Source organism: Oncorhynchus tshawytscha, unplaced genomic scaffold (genome assembly GCF_018296145.1).
Source record: "Oncorhynchus tshawytscha isolate Ot180627B unplaced genomic scaffold, Otsh_v2.0 Un_scaffold_14120_pilon_pilon, whole genome shotgun sequence".
NCBI lineage: Eukaryota > Metazoa > Chordata > Actinopteri > Salmoniformes > Salmonidae > Oncorhynchus > Oncorhynchus tshawytscha.
Window position 1 is genome coordinate 127,953 of NW_024609564.1, and position 22,325 is coordinate 150,277.

At 46.8% G+C, this 22,325-nt stretch overlaps 1 protein-coding gene across 1 annotated transcript in view; it reads right to left on the bottom strand.

Annotated features, from left to right (window-relative positions):
* slit2 (slit homolog 2 (Drosophila)) overlaps positions 1 to 22,325 on the bottom strand; it is a gene marked incomplete at its 5' end in the record, with an annotated part of 104,222 nt that overhangs the window by 23,549 nt on the left and 58,348 nt on the right. The window contains 9 exon segments of the mRNA XM_042315932.1: positions 912 to 1,054; positions 1,768 to 1,922; positions 2,342 to 2,472; positions 2,663 to 2,903; positions 10,636 to 10,773; positions 11,444 to 11,537; positions 12,091 to 12,114; positions 12,706 to 12,848; positions 21,601 to 21,698. Coding sequence (XP_042171866.1) covers positions 912 to 1,054; positions 1,768 to 1,922; positions 2,342 to 2,472; positions 2,663 to 2,903; positions 10,636 to 10,773; positions 11,444 to 11,537; positions 12,091 to 12,114; positions 12,706 to 12,848; positions 21,601 to 21,698 — 1,167 coding nt within the window.

Below are 22,325 nucleotides of genomic sequence, written 5' to 3' on the forward strand. Positions count from 1 at the left end.
GCCCGACCCCCAGGTCCTGTACCTGTCCCTGCTCCAGCCCGACCCCCAGGTCCTGTACCTGTCCCTGCTCCAGCCCGACCCCCAGGTCCTGTACCTGTCCCTGCTCCAGCCCGACCCCCTCCAGTCCGACCCCAGGTCCTGTACCTGTCCCTGCTCCAGCCCGACCCCCAGTCCTGACCTGTCCCTGCCCCCAGGTCCTGTACCTGTCCCCTCCAGTCTGACTCCCCCAGGTCCTGTACCTGTCCCTGCTCCAGTCCCCCAGGTCCTGTACCTGTCCCTGCTCCAGCCCGACCCCCAGGTCCTGTACCTGTCCCTGCTCCAGCCCGATCCCCAGGTCCCCCCAGGTCCTGTACCTGTCCCAGCCCCCAGTCCCGACCCCCAGGTCCTGCCCGACCCCCCTGTCCCAGCTCCAGCCCGACCCCCAGGTCCTGTACCTGTCCCTGCTCCAGCCCGACCCCCAGGTCCTGTACCTGTCCCTGCTCCAGCCCGACCCCCAGGTCCTGTCCCTGTCCCTGCTCCAGCCCGCTCCCCCCAGATCCCCAGGTCCTGTCCCTGTCCCTGCTCCAGCCCGACCCCCAGGTCCTGTACCTGTCCCTGCTCCAGCCCGACCCCCAGGTCCTGTACCTGTCCCTGCTCCAGCCCGATCCCCAGATCCTGTACCTGTCCCTGCTCCAGCCCAACCCCCAGGTCCTGTACCTGTCCCTGCTACAGCCCGGCCCCCAGATCCTGCAGCTGTCCCTGCTCCAGCCCGACCCCAGGTCCTGTACCTGTCCCTGCTCCAGCCCGACCCCCAGGTCCTGTACCTGTCCCTGCTCCAGCCCGACCCCCAGATCCTGCAGCTGTCCCTGCTCCAGTCTGACCCCCAGGTCCTGTCCCTGTCCCTGCTCCAGCCCGACCCCCAGGTCCTGTACCTGTCCCTGCTCCAGCCCGGCCCCCAGATCCTGCAGCTGTCCGTTGATGTAGAGGTTCCTGAGACAGCCGTGGAAGCTGGTCCCGTTCTGCCCCCCAACTCCAGACTGCAGCGCTGCAGAGACTGACCAACGATCTGGCATACCTGGAGAGAGGGAGAGAGAGGAGAGAGATAGAAAGAGAGAGAGAGAGAGAGAGAGAGAGAGAAGAGAGAGAGAGAGAGAGAGAGAGAAGAGAGAGAGCAGAGAGAGAGAGAGAGAGAAGCGAGAGAGAGAAAGAGAGAGCGAGAGAGCAAGAGAGAGAGAGAGTGAGAGCGAGAGAGAGGGAGAGAGAGAGAGTTCTGTAAGTGTGATGTTTTCTGTTAATTTTTTATTGTTTATTTCACTGATGTTTATTATCTATTTTACTTGCTTTGGCAATGTTGACATGTGTTTCCCATGCCAATAAAGCCCTTTAAATTTAATTGAATGTAGAGAGACAGACACACAGAGAAAGAAAGAGAAGAAGAGAGACACAGAGAGAAAGAAAGAGAAGAAGAGAGAGAGAGAGAAAGAAAGAGAAGAAGAGAGACAGAGAAAGAAAGAGAAGAAGAGACAGAGAAAGAAAGAGAAGAAGAGAAGAGAGAAAGAAAGAGAAGAGAGAGAGAGAGAGAAAGAAAGAGAAGAAGAGAAGAGAAAGAAAGAGAAGAGAGAGAGACAGAGAAAGAAAGAGAAGAAGAGAGACAGAGAAAGAAAGAGAAGAAGAGAGAGAGAGACTTCACATATGGAACCAACGTGTTTTATAGCCTGCTAAGCTAGAGGGAGCTACAATACATCCCAGAAACCCCCTCTTCCCTAACAAACACAGTGTATAACGTACCTCCCAGGTATAGAGGAGAATCGATGCTGAGTGTTGACTGTTTACTCAGAGAGTTGATAGACTTGACTGGTCCTCCATCAATAGACAGAGACACAGTCTGATCTGATGCCACCAACTCTACCACATGGAATACACCATCATTTACTGTCTCCACACTGAGAGGAGAGAGAGAGAGAGAGAGAGACAGAGAGAGACAGAGAGAGAGAGAGAGAGAGAGAGAGAGAGAGAGAGAGAGAGAGAGAGAGACAGAGAGAGAGAGAGAGAGAGAGAGAGAGAGAGAGAGAGAGAGAGAGAGACAGAGAGAGAGAGAGAGAGAGAGAGAGAGAGAGAGAGAGAGAGAGAGAGAGAGAGAGAGAGAGAGAGAGAGAGAGAGAGAGAGAGAGAGAGGGAGGAGACAGAGAGAGAGGGGGAGAGAGAAGAGGGGAGAAGAGAGAGAGAGAGAGAGAGAGAGAGAGAGAGAGAGAGAGAGAGAGAGAGAGAGAGAGAGAGAGACAGCAACACAATTAGAGCCAACCAAATCATGAAATGTGTGTGTGGTATGGTGTGTGTGTGTGTGTGTGTGTGTGTGTGTTACCTGTATATAGCAGAGGCAGGGTTTGTTCCAGTGTGGTAGCTGACACGGAGACGTCCTCTATACAACTCTATGGTAATGTGGTCCTTGTCTCCTTTATACAGCAACACACCACTGTCCTCATCTGTAGCAATCTGACAGAAACACACACACACACAAGTACACACACACACACACACACACACACACACACACCTTTGTTTAATCACCCCTTATAGTTATAAGTCAGTCAAGGAAGTGATGATGAGATGTGTGTGTGTGTGTGTGTGTGTGTGTGTGTGTGTGTGTGTGTGTGTATATGTGTGTGTGTGTGTGTGTGTGTACCTGTAGTGTGATGTTTGTCTCAGGTGTGATTAGACTAGAGGGCAGCTGCAGGTAAGACCGTCGGTTGACAAAGTTGACACTGGCTAGCGTCTCACACCACTCGCCCTCGTAACCATGGAGACACTGACAGCGGGGGTCCGTCTCCACGACAACGCACTGCGCTCCGTTCATACACTCGTGGTCGTCACAGGGACTGGTGCGCGGCAGAACCATGGGAGGAGAGAACTCACAGAACAGACCGCTGAAAACAAACAAACAAACAAAACAACCATCAGGGACTCACAGAACAGACCGCTGAAAACAAACAAAACAACCATCAGGGACTCACAGAACAGACCGCTGAAAACAAACAAACAAAACAACCATCAGGGACTCACAGAACAGACCGCTGAAAAACAAACAAAACAACCATCAGGGACTCACAGAACAGACCGCTGAAAACAAACAAAACAAAACAACCATCAGGGACTCACAGAACAGACCGCTGAACAACCGCTGAAAACAAACAAACAAAACAACCATCAGGGACTCACAGAACAGACCGCTGAAAACAAACAAAACAACCATCAGGGACTCACAGAACAGACCGCTGAAAACAAACAAAACAAAACAACCATCAGGGACTCACAGAACAGACCTCTGAAAACAAACAAAACAACCATCAGGGACTCACAGAACAGACCGCTGAAAACAAACAAACAAAACAACCATCAGGGACTGATGCACCGCAGAACCATGGGAGGAGAGAATTCACAGAACAGACCGCTGAAAACAAACAAAACAAAACAACCATCAGGGGCTGATCTAGGATCAGGTTCCCCGCTGTCCATGTAATCATATTCATTGTCAGGTAAACAAGTGTGGAAGGACCACCAAAGGGCAGGCTGGGCTCACGGATAGCAGCCCAACAAGGTAACCAGAGGGCAGGCTGGACTCACGGATAGTAGCCCAACAAGGACCACCAGAGGGCAGGCTGGGCTCAGGGATAGTAGCCCAACAAGGCAACCAGAGGGCAGGCTGGGCTCAGGGATAGCAGCCCAACAAGGCAACCAGAGGGCAGGCTGGGCTCAGGGATAGTAGCCCAACAAGGACCACCAGAGGGCAGGCTGGGCTCAGGGATAGTAGCCCAACAAGGCAACCAGAGGGCAGGCTGGGCTCAGGGATAGCAGCCCAACAAGGCAACCAGAGGGCAGGCTGGGCTCAGGGATAGTAGCCCAACAAGGACCACCAGAGGGCAGGCTGGGCTCACGGATAGTAGCCCAACAAGGCAACCAGAGGGCAGGCTGGGCTCACGGATAGTAGCCCAACAAGGCATGGGAGACAAGGTAACCAGAGGCAATTAAGCACAGCTGACGGTACTAATGACATACTCTCCTTCCCCTATAAGAGAGAGAATGGAACCAGCAGAGAGGGGAGGAGAAAACTATCTCTGGAAGATGGCCACCGAGACAGAGGAGCTATCCAGGGAGAACCACTAAGAATGGCCACCGAGAGAGAGGAGCTATCCAGGGAGAACCACTAAGAATGGCCACACAGAGAGAGGAGCTATCCAGGGAGAACCACTAAGAATGGCCACCGAGAGAGAGGAGCTATCCAGGAAGAACCACTAAGAATGGCCACCGAGAGAGAGGAGCTATCCAGGAAGAACCACTAAGAATGGCCACCGAGAGAGAGGAGCTATCCAGGGAGAACCAATGGTGACACGGTGACACGGTGACAATCCTGTGACTTGTGTTGTAGTTTAAAGATAATCCCATTGTGTTCCTGTTTCATCTGGAGAAGAAGATGTATGTTTTTCCTTGGAAGATTTTCATTGATTATGTTGGACTGTTTGTGTTGACCAAATGCCCTCAATAGAGAACTATGTTCAATCAAGAAAACCTACTCCGGACTCGTTTATTCCACCTTCCCGCTTTAGAGTGATGCCCAATTACTTGGTCCGCTCACACAAGATAAACTGATCATAGATCAGCTCTTAGATGCCTTCAGAAAGAATTTACACTCCTTGACTTTTTCCACTTGTTGTTGTTGTTACAAAGTGGAATAAAAAAAAGATCAACACAAAATATTCTGTAATGTGAAAGTGGAAAAAAATGATAACGTTTGTAAAACATTAATGGAAAAATTAACCACTAATATATTATATTGATTAGATAAATATTCACCCCCCCCCCGAGTTAGAATCATAGTGATAATATCTGAGAGTCTTCTTGGGTAAGTCTCTAAGAGTGATTACAGCTGGGAGTCTTCCTGGGTAAGTCTCTAAGAGTGATTACAGCTGGGAGTCTTCTTGGGTAAGTCTCTAAGAGTGATTACAGCTGGGTCTTTCTAAGTCTCTAAGAGTGATTACAGCTGGGAGTCTTCCTGGGTAAGTCTCTAAGAGTGATTACAGCTGGGAGTCTTCTTGGGTAAGTCTCTAAGAGTCACTACCGCTATTGAGTCTTCTTGGGTAAGTCTCTAAGAGTCACTACCGCTATTGAGTCTTCTTGGGTACGTCTCTAGGAGTTTTCCACACCTGGATTGTACAACATTTGCCCATTTTTTTCTTTTCATAATTCTTCAAGCTCTGTCAAGTTGGTTGTTGATCATTGCTAGACAGCCATTTTTAAGTTTTTGTCATAGATTTTCAATACGATTTAAGTCAAAACTGTAACTCGGCCACTCAGGAACATTCACTGTCTTCTTGGTAAGCAACTCCAGTGTAGATTTGGCCATGTGATTTTGGTTATTGTCCTGTGGAAAGGGGAATTAATCTCCCTGTGTGTCACGCCCTGGTCGAAGTATTTTGTGTTTACCTTCATGTATTTGGTCAGGCCAGGGTGTGGCATGGGGTTTTTGTATGTGGTGTGTATGTATTGGGATTATAGCTTAGTGGGGTGTTCTAGTTAAGTCTATGGCTGTCTGAAGTGGTTCTCAATCAGAGGCAGGTGTTTATCGTTGTCTCTGATTGGGAACCATATTTAGGCAGCCATATTCTTTGAGTTTTTCGTGGGTGATTATCCTTAGTGTCCTTGTTCCTGTCTCTGTGTTAGTTTACACTAGTATTAGGCTGTTTCGGTTTTCGGTACGTTTATTGTTTTGTAGTGTTTGTATTTAGATTCGTGTTACGTTTGTTCATTAAACATGGATCGCAATCTACACGCTGCATTTTGGTCCGACTCTCCTTCACCACATGAGAACCGTTACAGTGTCTGTTGGAAAGCAGACTGAACCAGGTTTTCCTCTAGGTCTTTTCCTGTTCTTAGCCCCATACTGTTTCATTTTTATACCGAAAAACTCCACAGTTCTTAATGATGACAAGCATACCCATAACATGACGCAGCCACTGTGCTTGAAAATATGGAGAGCGGTACTCAGTGATGTGTTGTATTGGATTTGCCCCAAACACAACACTTTGTATTCTGGACAGAAAGTGTATTTCTTTGCCATATTTTTTGCAGTATTACTTACGAGCCTTGTTGCAAACAGGATGCATGTTTTGGAATATTTTTCATTCTGTACAGGCTTTCTTCTTTTCACTCTGTCGTTTAGGTTAGCATTGTGGAGTAACTACAATGTTGTAGATCCATCCTCAGTTTTCTCCTATCACAGCCATTAAACTCACCATTGGCCTCATGGTGAAATCCCTGAGCGGTTTCCTTCCTCTCCGGCAACTGAGTTAGGAAGGACACCTGTATCTTTGTAGTGACTGTTTTTTTAACCCATCTACCAATACTTGACCTTCTTTGTGAGGCATTGGAAAACCTCCCTGGTCTTTGTGGTTGAATCTGTGTTTGAAATTCAAACCTTACAGATAATTGTATGTGTGGGGTACATGTTCTATTCTGCTCCTGTTCTGTTCTGCTCCTGGTCTGTTCTATTCTGTTCCTGTTCTGTTCTGATATACTCTGCTCCTGTTCTGTTCTACTCTGCTCCTGGTCTGTTCTGTTCTGCTCCTGGTCTGTTCTGTTCTCCTCCTGGTCTGTTCTGTTCTGCTATACTCTGCTCATGTTCTGTTCTGTTCTGCTCCTGTTCTGTTCTACTCTGCTCCTGTTCCTGTTCTACTCTGCTCCTGTTCTGTTCTGTTCTGCTCCTGTTCTGTTCTACTCTGCTCCTGTTCTGTTCTACTCTGCTCCTGTTCCTGTTCTGTTCTACTCTGCTCCTGTTCTGTTCTACTCTCCTCCTGGTCTGTTCTGTTCTGCTCCTGTTCTGTTCTGTTCTGCTCCTGTTCCTGTTCTATTCTGTTCACTCTGCTCCTGGTCTGTTCTGTTCCTGTTCTGCTCCTGGTCTGTTCACTCTGCTCCTGGTCTGTTCTGTTCCTGTTCTGCTCCTGGTCTGTTCTATTCTGTTCCTGTTCTGTTCTGTTCTGTTCTACTCTTCTCCTGTTCTGTTCTGTTATACTCTGCTCCTGGTCTGTTCACTCTGCTCCTGGTCTGTTCTGTTCCTGTTCTGCTCCTGGTCTGTTCTATTCTGTTCCTGTTCTGTTCTATTCTGTTCTACTCTTCTCCTGTTCTGTTCTGTTATACTCTGCTCCTGTTCTATTCTGTTCTATTCTTCTCCTGTTCTGTTCTGTTATACTCTGCTCCTGTTCTGTTCTGCTCCTGTTCTGTTCTATTCTGCTCCTGGTCTGTTCTATTCTGCTCCTGGTCTGTTCTATTCTGTTCTACTCTTCTCCTGTTCTGTTCTGTTCACTCTGCTCCTGTTCTGTTCACTCTGCTCCTGTTCTGTTCACTCTGCTCCTGTTCTCCTCCTGGTCTGTTCTGTTCTACTCTGCTCCTGTTCTCTTCTGTTCACTCTGCTCCTGTTCTTCCTGGTCTGCTCCTGTTCTGTTCACTCTGGTCTGTTCTGTTCACTCTGCTCCTGTTCTGTTCTACTCTGCTCCTGTTCTGTTCACTCTGCTCCTGTTCTGTTCACTCTGCTCCTGTTCTCCTCCTGGTCTGTTCTGTTCTACTCTGCTCCTGTTCTCCTCCTGGTCTGTTCTGTTCTGCTCCTGTTCTGTTCTATTCTGCTCCTGGTCTGTTCAGTTCTATTCTGTTCTACTCTGCTCCTGTTCTGTTCTACTCTCCTCCTGGTCTGTTCTACTCTTCTCCTGTTCTGTTCTATTCTCCTGTTCTGTTCTAAATGTCTGATTCTGTTCTACATATGAGCCACAAGGTGGTGCTACAGGTTAACTACCCCTACAGACTGGTACTAAACCAGCCCCTACCTCATCATGAACGTTCAGGTTAACTACCCCTACAGACTGGTACTAAACCAGCCCCTACCTCATCATGAACGTTCAGGTTAACTACCCCTACAGACTGGTACTAAACCAGCCCCTACCTCATCATGAACGTTCAGGTTAACTACCCCTACAGACTGGTACTAAACCAGCCCCTACCTCATCATGAACGTTCAGGTTAACTACCCCTACAGACTGGTACTAAACCAGCCCCTACCTCATCATGAACGTTCAGGTTAACTACCCCTACAGACTGGTACTAAACCAGCCCCTACCTCATCATGAACGTTCAGGTTAACTACCCCCCCTACAGACTGGTACTAAACCAGCCCCTACCTCATCATGAACGTTCAGGTTAACTACCCCTACAGACTGGTACTAAACCAGCCCCTACCTCATCATGAACGTTCAGGTTAACTACCCCTACAGACTGGTACTAAACCAGCCCCTACCTCATCATGAACGTTCAGGTTAACTACCCCTACAGACTGGTACTAAACCAGCCCCTACCTCATCATGAACGTTCAGGTTAACTACCCCTACAGACTGGTACTAAACCAGCCCCTACCTCATCATGAACGTTCAGGTTAACTACCCCTACAGACTGGTACTAAACCAGCCCCTACCTCATCATGAACGTACCTCATCAGGTTAACTACCCCTACAGACTGGTACTAAACCAGCCCCTACCTCATCATGAACGTTCAGGTTAACTACCCCTACAGACTGGTACTAAACCAGCCCCTACCTCATCATGAACGTTCAGGTTAACTACCCCTACAGACTGGTACTAAACCAGCCCCTACCTCATCATGAACGTTCAGGTTAACTACCCCTACAGACTGGTACTAAACCAGCCCCTACCTCATCATGAACGTTCAGGTTAACTACCCCTACAGACTGGTACTAAACCAGCCCCTACCTCATCATGAACGTTCAGGTTAACTACCCCTACAGACTGGTACTAAACCAGCCCCTACCTCATCATGAACGTTCAGGTTAACTACCCCTACAGACTGGTACTAAACCAGCCCCTACCTCATCATGAACGTTCAGGTTAACTCCCCTACAGACTGGTACTAAACCAGCCCCTACCTCATCATGAACGTTCAGGTTAACTACCCCTACAGACTGGTACTAAACCAGCCCCTACCTCATCATGGCCCCTACCTCATCATGAACGTTCAGGTTAACTACCCCTACAGACTGGTAAACCAGCCCCTACCTCATCATGAACGTTCAGGTTAACTACCCCTACAGACTGGTACTAAACCAGCCCCTACCTCATCATGACGTTCAGGTTAACTACCCCTACAGACTGGTACTAAACCAGCCCCTACCTCATCATGAACGTTCAGGTTAACTACCCCTACAGACTGGTACTAAACCAGCCCCTACCTCATCATGAACGTTCAGGTTAACTACCCCTACAGACTGGTACTAAACCAGCCCCTACCTCATCATGAACGTTCAGGTTAACTACTAAACCAGCCCCCCTACAGACTGGTACTAAACCAGCCCCTACCTCATCATGAACGTTCAGGTTAACTACCCCTACAGACTGGTACTAAACCAGCCCCTACCTCATCATGAACGTTCAGGTTAACTACCCCTACAGACTGGTACTAAACCAGCCCCTACCTCATCATGAACGTTCAGGTTAACTACCCCTACAGACTGGTACTAAACCAGCCCCTACCTCATCATGAACGTTCAGGTTTACCCCTACAGACTGGTACTAAAAACCAGCCCCTACCTCATCATGAACGTTCAGGCAGCAACTACCTCTGGGTCAGACTGGTACTAAAACCAGCCCCTACTCTGGGTCTGAGGCTGGTAACTCTAATGAACTCATCCTCTACAGCAGAGGTACCTCTGGGTCTGAGGCTAAACCAGCCCCTCTCATCATGAAGAGGTAACCTCTACAGCAGAGGTAACTCTGGGTCTGAGGTTGGTAACTCTAATGAACTACAGGTACCTCTACAGCTGGTAACTCTAATGAACCAGCCTCTACCTCTGGGTCTGAGGCTGGTAACTCTAATGAACTTATCCTCTACAGCAGAGTTACCTCTGGGTCTGAGGCTGGTAACTCTAATGAACTCATCCTCTACAGCAGAGGTACCTCTGGGTCTGAGGCTGGTAACTCTAATGAACTCATCCTCTACAGCAGAGGTAGTCCTCAAGAGAGCCAGTTTCATCATAGACCTTGATGGTTTTTGCGACTGCACTTGAAGAAACTTTCAAAGTTCTTGAAGTGTTCCGCATTGACTGACCTTCATGTCTTAAAGTAATGATGGACTGTCATTTCTCTTTGCTTATTTGAGCTGTTCTTGCCATAATATGGACTTGGTCTTTTACCAAATAGGGCTTTCTTCTGTTTACCCCCCTACCTTATCACAACACAACTAATTGGCTCAAAAGCATTAAGAAGGAAAGAAATTCCACAAATTAACTTAAGGCACACCCGTTAATTGAAATGCATTCCAGGTGACTACCTCATGAAGCTGGTTGAGAGAATGCCAAGAATGTGGAACACTGTCGTCAAGGAAAAGGGTGGATACTTTGAAGAATCTCAAATATAAAAATATATTTTGATTTGTTTAACACTTTTTTGGTTACTACATGATTCCATATGTGTTATTTCATAGTTGTGATGTCATCACTATTATTCTACAATGTAGAAAATAGTAAAAATAAAGAAAAACCCTGGAATGAGTAGGTGTCCAAACTTATGACTAGTACTGTATGTGTGTGCGTGTGTGTGTCCTGTTACCTGTATCCCTCAGGACAGACACAGGTGTATCCGTTGACCGCATCAATACACTGAGCTCCGTTCTGACACTTGTTCTCCTCACAGTCATCATAGTCCAGCTCACACTGATCCCCCACGTAGCCTGGGGTACACTCACACCTGGAACACACACACACACACACTGTTAATACAACACTCACACCTGGAACACACACACACACACACTGTTAATACAACACTCACACCTGGAGCACACACACACACACACACACACTGTTAATACAACACACACACACACACACACACACACTGTTAATACAACACTCACACCTGGAGCACACACACACACACACACACACACACTGTTAATACAACACTCACACCACACACACACACACACTGTTAATAAAACACTCACACCTGGAGCACACACACACACACTGTTAATAAAACACTCACACCTGGAGCACACACACACACACACTGTTAATACAACACTCACACCTGGAACACACACACACACACTGTTAATACAACACTCACACCTGGTGGTGTGTTTGGTGTGGTGTGGTGTGGTGTGTGTGGTGTGGTGTGGTGTGTGTGGTGTGTGTGGTGTGGTGTGGTGTGTGTGGTGTGGTGTGGTGTGTGTGGTGTGGTGTGGTGTGTTTGGTGAGGTGTGTGTGGTGTGGTGTGGTGTGGTGTGTGTGGTGGTGTGTGTGTGTGTTTGTGTGTGTGTGTGGTGTGGTGTGGTGTGTTTGGTGTGGTGTGGTGTGTGTGGTGTGGTGTGGTGTGTTTGGTGAGGTGTGTGCGGTGTGGTGTGGTGACTCACTTGTACCCCTGAAGGGTCAGGATGCATTTGGAGTCGTGCTGGCAGGGGTTCAACTCTGGAGCACAGAAATCAAATTTCTCCTCACACAGCTCACCTACACACACACACACACACACACACACACACACACACACACACACACACATACATACACATACACATACACATACACATACACACACACACACACACACACACACACACACACACACACACACACACACACACACACACACACACGTACAGTTCAACATCTCTCAATTTTTCATTTTCAAATAAAAGTTATTGTCATGGGACAACATTACCAAAGCAAATGAAATAGATAATAAACTAAAGTGAAATTAACAACGTAAAACTAACAGTAAACATTACACTCACAGAAGTTCCAAAAGAATAAAGACATTTCAGATGTCATATTATTTCTGTATATGTGTTATAATGATGTAACACATCTCTCGCTGTCTCTCTCTCATATTATCTCTATATACATATTATCTCTGTATACAGTGCAGACAGCAGAGTGAAGCAGAGTGAAGCAGAACAGGACAGCAGAGTGAAGCAGAACAGGACAGCAGAGTGAAGCAGAACAGGACAGCAGACTGAAGCAGAACAGGACAGACAGACGGAGAGAGAGAAAAGAGACTAACCTCTCTCCACCTCATTGGTAGCAGCTGCAAGGCACAGACAGACAGACAGACAGAAATAGAGAGAGAGAGAGAGAGAGAGAAATAGAGAGAGAGCAGAGAGGAAAGAGAGAGAGAGGAGAGAGAGACAGAGAGAGACAGACAGACAGAGAGAGACAGAGAGAAAGAGGGAGAGAGAGAGAGAGACAGACAGACAGAGAGAGACAGAGAGAAAGAGGGAGAGAGAGAGAGAGAGAGCAGAGCAGGAGGAAAGAGAGAGAGAGAGAGAGAGAGAGAGAGGAGAGAGAGACAGACAGACAGACAGACAGAGAGAGACAGAGAGAAAGACAGAGAGACAGAGAGAGAGAGAGACAGACAGACAGACAGAGAGAGAGACAGAGAGAAAGAGGGAGAGAGAGAGACAGAGAGAGAGAGGACATGAGTAGCACATTAAGTTAGCGGTTAGTGAGAATCACACAACTACAGCTGTTAGCTACAGAAGCAGACAGAGACAGAACAAACAAGCACAATAGAAAAGAGTGTGTGTGTTCCAGTGTGTGTGTGTTTTAAGTGTGTGTGTTTTGTGTGTGTTTTAAGTGTGTGTGTTTTAAAGTGTGTATGTTAAGGTGTGTGTGTTACCTGTGTACTCCAGGCCACACATGCAGGTGTAGTTGTTGACTCCGTCGACGCAGGTTGAGTTGTTCTCACAGTCGTTGTCTTCACAGTCGTCAACGTTGATCTCACACACATCCCCCCCCTCCGCAAACCCTCCACACACACACACCACACACACACACACACACACACACACACACACACACACACACACACACACACACACACACACACACACACACAGTAATGACATGCTGTCAAGAAATATCTAACCTCCACATTAATATTATAGACAGGGGGGTATCAGACCTCCACATTAATATTATAGACAGGGGGTATCAGACCTCCACATTAATATTATAGACAGGGGGTATCAGACCTCCACATTAATATTATAGACAGGGGGGTATCAGACCTCCACATTAATACATTCAGACCTCCACATTAATACTATAGACAGGGGGGTATCAGACCTCCACATTAATACTATAGACAGGGGGTATCAGACCTCCACATTAATACTATAGACAGGGGGTATCAGACCTCCACATTAATACTATAGACAGGGGGTATCAGACCTCCACATTAATACTATAGACAGGGGGTATCAGACCTCCACATTAATACTATAGACAGGGGGGGGTATCAGACCTCCACATTAATACTATAGGGGGGGTATCAGACCTCCACATTAATACTATAGACAGGGGGGGGGGTATCAGACCTCCACATTAATACTATAGACAGGGGGGGGTATCAGACCTCCACATTAATACTATAGACAGGGGGGGGGGTATCAGACCTCCACATTAATACTATAGACAGGGGGGGGTATCAGACCTCCACATTAATACTATAGACAGGGGGGTATCAGACCTCCACATTAATACTATAGACAGGGGGGTATCAGACCTCCACATTAATACTATAGACAGGGGGTATCAGACCTCCACATTAATACTATAGACAGGGGGTATCAGACCTCCACATTAATACTATAGACAGGGGGTATCAGACCTCCACATTAATACTATAGACAGGGGGGTATCAGACCTCCACATTAATACTATAGACAGGGGGTATCAGGGGGTATCAGACCTCCACATTAATACTATAGACAGGGGGGGGTATCAGACCTCCACATTAATACTATAGACAGGGGGGGGTATCAGACCTCCACATTAATACTATAGACAGGGGGTATCAGACCTCCACATTAATACTATAGACAGGGGGGGGTATCAGACCTCCACATTAATACTATAGACAGGGGGGGGTATCAGACCTCCACATTAATACTATAGACAGGGGGTATCAGACCTCCACATTAATACTATAGACAGGGGGGGGGGTATCAGACCTCCACATTAATACTATAGACACTATAGACAGGGGGGGGGTATCAGACCTCCACATTAATACTATAGACAGGGGAGGGGGGTATCAGACCTCCACATTAATACTATAGACAGGGGGTATCAGACCTCCACATTAATACTATAGACAGGGGGGGGTATCAGACCTCCACATTAATACTATAGACAGGGGGGGGTATCAGACCTCCACATTAATACTATAGACAGGGGGGGGTATCAGACCTCCACATTAATACTATAGACAGGGGGGTATCAGACCTCCACATTAATACTATAGACAGGGGGGGGTATCAGACCTCCACATTAATACTATAGACAGGGGGGTATCAGACCTCCACATTAATACTATAGACAGGGGGTATCAGACCTCCACATTAATACTATAGACAGGGGGGGGTATCAGACCTCCACATTAATACTATAGACAGGGGGTATCAGACCTCCACATTAATACTATAGGGGGTATCAGACCTCCACATTAATACTATAGACAGGGGGGGTATCAGACCTCCACATTAATACTATAGACAGGGGGTATCAGACCTCCACATTAATACTATAGACAGGGGGTATCAGACCTCCACATTAATACTATAGACAGGGGGGGTATCAGACCTCCACATTAATACTATAGACAGGGGGGTATCAGACCTCCACATTAATACTATCAGACCTCCACATTAATACTATAGACAGGGGGGTATCAGACCTCCACATTAATACTATAGACAGGGGGTATCAGACCTCCACATTAATACTATAGACAGGGGGTATCAGACCTCCACATTAATACTATAGACAGGGGGGTATCAGACCTCCACATTAATACTATAGACAGGGGGGGGGTATCAGACCTCCACATTAATACTATAGACAGGGGGGGGTATCAGACCTCCACATTAATACTATAGACAGGGGGGGGGGGTATCAGACCTCCACATTAATACTATAGACAGGGGGTATCAGACCTCCACATTAATACTATAGACAGGGGGGGGGGTATCAGACCTCCACATTAATACTATAGACAGGGGGTATCAGACCTCCACATTAATACTATAGACAGGGGGTATCAGACCTCCACATTAATACTATAGACAGGGGGTATCAGACCTCCACATTAATACTATAGACAGGGGGGGGGTACAGACCTCCACATTAATACTATAGACAGGGGGTATCAGACCTCCACATTAATACTATAGACAGGGGGGTATCAGACCTCCACATTAATACTATAGGGGGGTATCAGACCTCCACATTAATACTATAGACAGGGGGTATCAGACCTCCACATTAATACTATAGACAGGGGGGGGTATCAGACCTCATTAATACATTAATACTATATACTATAGACAGGGGGGGGTATCAGACCTCCACATTAATACTATAGACAGGGGGTATCAGACCTCCACATTAATACTATAGACAGACAGGGGGGTATCAGACCTCCACATTAATACTATAGACAGGGGGTATCAGACCTCACATTAATACTATAGACAGGGGGTATCAGACCTCCACATTAATACTATAGACAGGGGGGGGGTATCAGACCTCCACATTAATACTATAGACAGGGGGGGGTATCAGACCTCCACATTAATACTATAGACAGGGGGTATCAGACCTCCACATTAATACTATAGACAGGGGGTATCAGACCTCCACATTAATACTATAGACAGGGGGGGGGGTATCAGACCTCCACATTAATACATTAATACTATAGACAGGGGGTATCAGACCTCCACATTAATACTATAGACAGGGGGGTATCAGACCTCCACATTAATACTATCAGACCTCCACATTAATACTATAGACAGGGGGGTATCAGACCTCCACATTAATACTATAGACAGGGGGGTATCAGACCTCCACATTAATACTATAGACAGGGGGGGTATCAGACCTCCACATTAATACTATAGACAGGGGGGGTATCAGACCTCCACATTAATACTATAGACAGGGGGGGTATCAGACCTCCACATTAATACTATAGACAGGGGGGGGTATCAGACCTCCACATTAATACTATAGACAGGGGGGGTATCAGACCTCCACATTAATACTATAGACAGGGGGGGGGTATCAGACCTCCACATTAATACTATAGACAGGGGGGGGGGTATCAGACCTCCACATTAATACTATAGACAGGGGGGGATCAGACCTCCACATTAATACTATAGACAGGGGGTATCAGACCTCCACATTAATACTATAGACAGGGGGGTATCAGACCTCCACATTAATACTATAGACAGGGGGGGTATCAGACCTCCACATTAATACTATAGACAGGGGGGGGGGTATCAGACCTCCACATTAATACTATAGACAGGGGGTATCAGACCTCCACATTAATACTATAGACAGGGGGTATCAGACCTCCACATTAATACTATAGACAGGGGGTATCAGACCTCCACATTAATACTATAGACAGGGGGGGTATCAGACCTCCACATTAATACTATAGACAGGGGGTATCAGACCTCCACATTAATACTATAGACAGGGGGTATCAGACCTCCACATTAATACTATAGACAGGGGGTATCAGACCTCCACATTAATACTATAGACAGGGGGGGGTATCAGACCTCCACATTAATACTATAGACAGGGGGGGGGGTATCAGACCTCCACATTAATACTATAGACAGGGGGGGTATCAGACCTCCACATTAATACTATAGACAGGGGGGGTATCAGACCTCCACATTAATACTATAGACAGGGGGGGGGTATCAGACCTCCACATTAATACTATAGACAGGGGGGGGGTATCAGACCTCCACATTAATACTATAGACAGGGGGGGTATCAGACCTCCACATTAATACTATAGACAGGGGGGGGGTATCAGACCTCCACATTAATACTATAGACAGGGGGTATCAGACCTCCACATTAATACTATAGACAGGGGGGGGTATCAGACCTCCACATTAATACTATAGACAGGGGAGGGGGTATCAGACCTCCACATTAATACTATAGACATTAATACTATAGGGGGGTATCAGACCTCCACATTAATACTATAGACAGGGGGGTATCAGACCTCCACATTAATACTATAGACATCAGACCTCCACATTAATACTATAGACAGGGGGTATCAGACCTCCACATTAATACTATAGACAGGGGGTATCAGACCTCCACATTAATACTATAGACAGGGGGGGGTATCAGACCTCCACATTAATACTATAGACTAGGACAGGGGGTATCAGACCTCCACATTAATACTATAGACAGGGGGTATCAGACCTCCACATTAATACTATAGACAGGGGGGTATCAGACCTCCACATTAATACTATAGACAGGGGGGGGTATCAGACCTCCACATTAATACTATAGACAGGGGGTATCAGACCTCCACATTAATACTATAGACAGGGGGTATCAGACCTCCACATTAATACTATAGACAGGGGGGGGTATCAGACCTCCACATTAATACTATAGACAGGGGGGGGGGTATCAGACCTCCACATTAATACTATAGACAGGGGGGGTATCAGACCTCCACATTAATACTATAGACAGGGGGGGGTATCAGACCTCCACATTAATACTATAGACAGGGGGTATCAGACCTCCACATTAATACTATAGACAGGGGGGGTATCAGACCTCCACATTAATACTATAGACAGGGGGGGGGTATCAGACCTCCACATTAATACTATAGACAGGGGGGGGGGGGTATCAGACCTCACATTAATACTATAGACAGGGGGGTATCAGACCTCCACATTAATACTATAGACAGGGGGTATCAGACCTCCACATTAATACTATAGACAGGGGGTATCAGACCTCCACATTAATACTATAGACAGGGGGGGGGTATCAGACCTCCACATTAATACTATAGACAGGGGGTATCAGACCTCCACATTAATACTATAGACAGGGGGGGGGTATCAGACCTCCACATTAATACTATAGACAGGGGGTATCAGACCTCCACATTAATACTATAGACTAGGGGGTATCAGGACAGGGGGTATCAGACCTCCACATTAATACTATAGACAGGGGGTATCAGACCTCCACATTAATACTATAGACAGGGGGGGTATCAGACCTCCACATTAATACTATAGACAGGGGGTATCAGACCTCCACATTAATACTATAGACAGGGGGGACCTCCACATTAATACTATAGACAGGGGGTATCAGACCTCCACATTAATACTATAGACAGGGGGGGGGGGGGGTATCAGACCTCCACATTAATACTATAGACAGGGGGACAGACCTCCATTAATAATACTATAGGGGGGTATCAGACCTCCACATTAATACTATAGACAGGGGGGGGTATCAGACCTCCACATTAATACTATAGACAGGGGGGGGTATCAGACCTCCACATTAATACTATAGACAGGGGGGTATCAGACCTCCACATTAATACTATAGACAGGGGGGGGGTATCAGACCTCCACATTAATACTATAGACAGGGGGGGTATCAGACCTCCACATTAATACTATAGGGGGGTATCAGACCTCCACATTAATACTATAGACAGGGGGTATCAGACCTCCACATTAATACTATAGACAGGGGGTATCAGACCTCCACATTAATACTATAGACAGGGGGTATCAGACCTCCACATTAATACTATAGACAGGGGGTATCAGACCTCCACATTAATACTATAGACAGGGGGGACCTCCACATTAATACTATAGGTATCAGACCTCCACATTAATACTATAGACAGGGGGGTATCAGGGGGTATACTAGACCTCAGACCCACATTAATACTATAGACAGGGGGGGGTATCAGACCTCCACATTAATACTATAGACAGGGGGGGTATCAGACCTCCACATTAATACTATAGACATTAAGGGGGGGGGTATCAGACCTCCACATTAATACTATAGACAGGGGGGTATCAGGACAGGGGGTATCAGACCTCCACATTAATACTATAGACAGGGGGTATCAGACCTCCACATTAATACTATAGACAGGGGGGTATCAGACCTCCACATTAATACTATAGACAGGGGGGTATCAGACCTCCACATTAATACTATAGACAGGGGGGTATCAGACCTCCACATTAATACTATAGACAGGGGGTATCAGACCTCCACATTAATACTATAGACAGGGGGTATCAGACCTCCACATTATACTATAGACAGGGGGGTATCAGACCTCCACATTAATACTATAGACAGGGGGGGTATCAGACCTCCACATTAATACTATAGACAGGGGGGTATCAGACCTCCACATTAATACTATAGACAGGGGGTATCAGACCTCCACATTAATACTATAGACAGGGGGGTATCAGACCTCCACATTAATACTATAGACAGGGGGGTATCAGACCTCCACATTAATACTATAGACAGGGGGGGGTATCAGACCTCCACATTAATACTATAGACAGGGGGGTATCAGACCTCCACATTAATACTATAGACAGGGGGTATCAGGGGTATCAGACCTCCACATTAATACTATAGACAGGGGGTATCAGACCTCCACATTAATACTATAGACAGGGGGTATCAGACCTCCACATTAATACTATAGACAGGGGGTATCAGACCTCCACATTAATACTATAGACAGGGGGGTATCAGACCTCCACATTAATACTATAGACAGGGGGGTATCAGACCTCCACATTAATACTATAGACAGACAGGGGGGGGGTATCAGACCTCCACATTAATACTATAGACAGGGGGGTATCAGACCTCCACATTAATACTATAGACAGGGGGTATCAGACCTCCACATTAATACTATAGACAGGGGGGGGTATCAGACCTCCACATTAATACTATAGACAGGGGGGTATCAGACCTCCACATTAATACTATAGACAGGGGGGTATCAGACCTCCACATTAATACTATAGACAGGGGGGTATCAGGGTATCAGACCTCCACATTAATACTATAGACAGGGGGTATCAGACCTATAGACAGGGGGTACATTAATACTATAGACAGGGGGGTATCAGACCTCCACATTAATACTATAGACAGGGGGTATCAGACCTCCACATTAATACTATAGACAGGGGGGGTATCAGACCTACATTAATACTATAGACAGGGGGTATCCACATTAATACTATAGACAGGGGGTATCAGACCTCCACATTAATACTATAGACAGGGGGGACCTCCACATTAATACTATAGACAGGGGGCTATCAGACCTCCCACATAATAGGGGTATCAGACCTCCACATTAATACTATAGACAGGGGGGGAGGGGGTATCAGACCTCCACATTAATACTATAGACAGGGGGGGGGGTATCAGACCTCCACATTAATACTATAGACAGGGGGGGGGTATCAGACCTCCACATTAATACTATAGACAGGGGGGTATCAGACCTCCACATTAATACTATAGACAGGGGGTATCAGACCTCCACATTAATACTATAGACAGGGGGGGGTATCAGACCTCCACATTAATACTATAGACAGGGGGTATCAGACCTCTCCACATTAATACTATAGACAGGGGGGGGGTATCAGACCTCTATAGACATTAATACTATAGACAGGGGGGTATCAGACCTCCACATTAATACTATAGACAGGGGGTATCAGACCTCCACATTAATACTATAGACAGGGGGGTATCAGACCTCCACATTAATACTATAGACAGGGGGGTATCAGACCTCCACATTAATACTATAGACATTAATAGGGGGGGGGGTATCAGACCTCCACATTAATACTATAGACAGGGGGGGGGTATCAGACCTCCACATTAATACTATAGACAGGGGGGGGGTATCAGACCTCCACATTAATACTATAGGGGGGTATCAGACCTCCACATTAATACTATAGACAGGGGGGTATCAGACCTCCACATTAATACTATAGACAGGGGGGGGGGTATCAGACCTCCACATTAATACTATAGACAGGGGGGGGTATCAGACCTCCACATTAATACTATAGACAGGGGGGTATCAGACCTCCACATTAATACTATAGACAGGGGGGGGGGTATCAGACCTCCACATTAATACACATTAATACTATAGATAGAGGGGAGGGGGTATCAGACCTCCACATTAATACTATAGACAGGGGGTATCAGACCTCTACATTAATACTATAGACAGGGGGTATCAGACCTCTACATTAATACTATAGACAGGGGGGTATCAGACCTCCACATTAATACTATAGACAGGGGGTATCAGACCTCACATTAATACTATAGACAGGGGGGGGTGGCATCAGACCTCCACATAATACTATAGACAGGGGGGGGTATCAGACCTCCACATTAATACTATAGACAGGGGGTATCAGACCTCCACAGTAATACTATCAGATCAGACCTCCACATTAATACTATAGACAGGGGGGTATCAGACCTCCACATTAATACTATAGACAGGGGGGTATCAGACCTCTACATTAATACTATAGACAGGGGGGTATCAGACCTCCACATTAATACTATAGACAGGGGGAGGGGGTCTAACCAGGAGTTACTGCGTTCCCCTTCTTTCAGATGACAGGTACCAGCGTTCTGACAGGGGTTACCGATACAGGCATGGAGAGGTTCCTCGCAGTCCTGACCCTGCACACACACACACGCACACACACACACACGCACACACACGCACACACACACGCATACGCACACACACACACAAAGGGAGAGAGAGAGAGAGAGAGAGGTTACTGATACAGACTGTGGTACGTTCCTATGTTACTTGACCCTGTGATGTCTTACACCTAGATTCTTCTCCAATCACAGAGACAACAAAGAAGTCCCACTGGGTCGAGGGTCGGAGGTCAGAGGTCAGGGTCAGTACCATTAATCTGTAGGTGGCAGCTACAGTCTGTCAGGGTCGAGGGTTGTAGGTCAGAGGTCAGTACCATTAATCTGTAGGGGTAGCTACAGTCTGTCAGGGTCGAGGGTTGGAGGTCAGAGGTCAGTACCATGAATCTGTAGGTGGCAGCTACAGTCTGTCAGGGTCGAGGGTTGGAGGTCAGTACCATGAATCTGTAGCGGCAGCTACAGGTATGTTAGGGTCGAGGGTTGGAGGTCAGGGTCAGTACCTTGAATCCGTAGGGGCAGCTACAGCGGTAGAAGGAGACGGGGTCAGAGGTTAGAGGTCAGGGTTAGGGTCAGAGGTCAGGGTCAGTACCTTGAATCCGTAGGGGCAGCTACAGCGGTAGAAGGTGACAGGGTCAGAGGTTA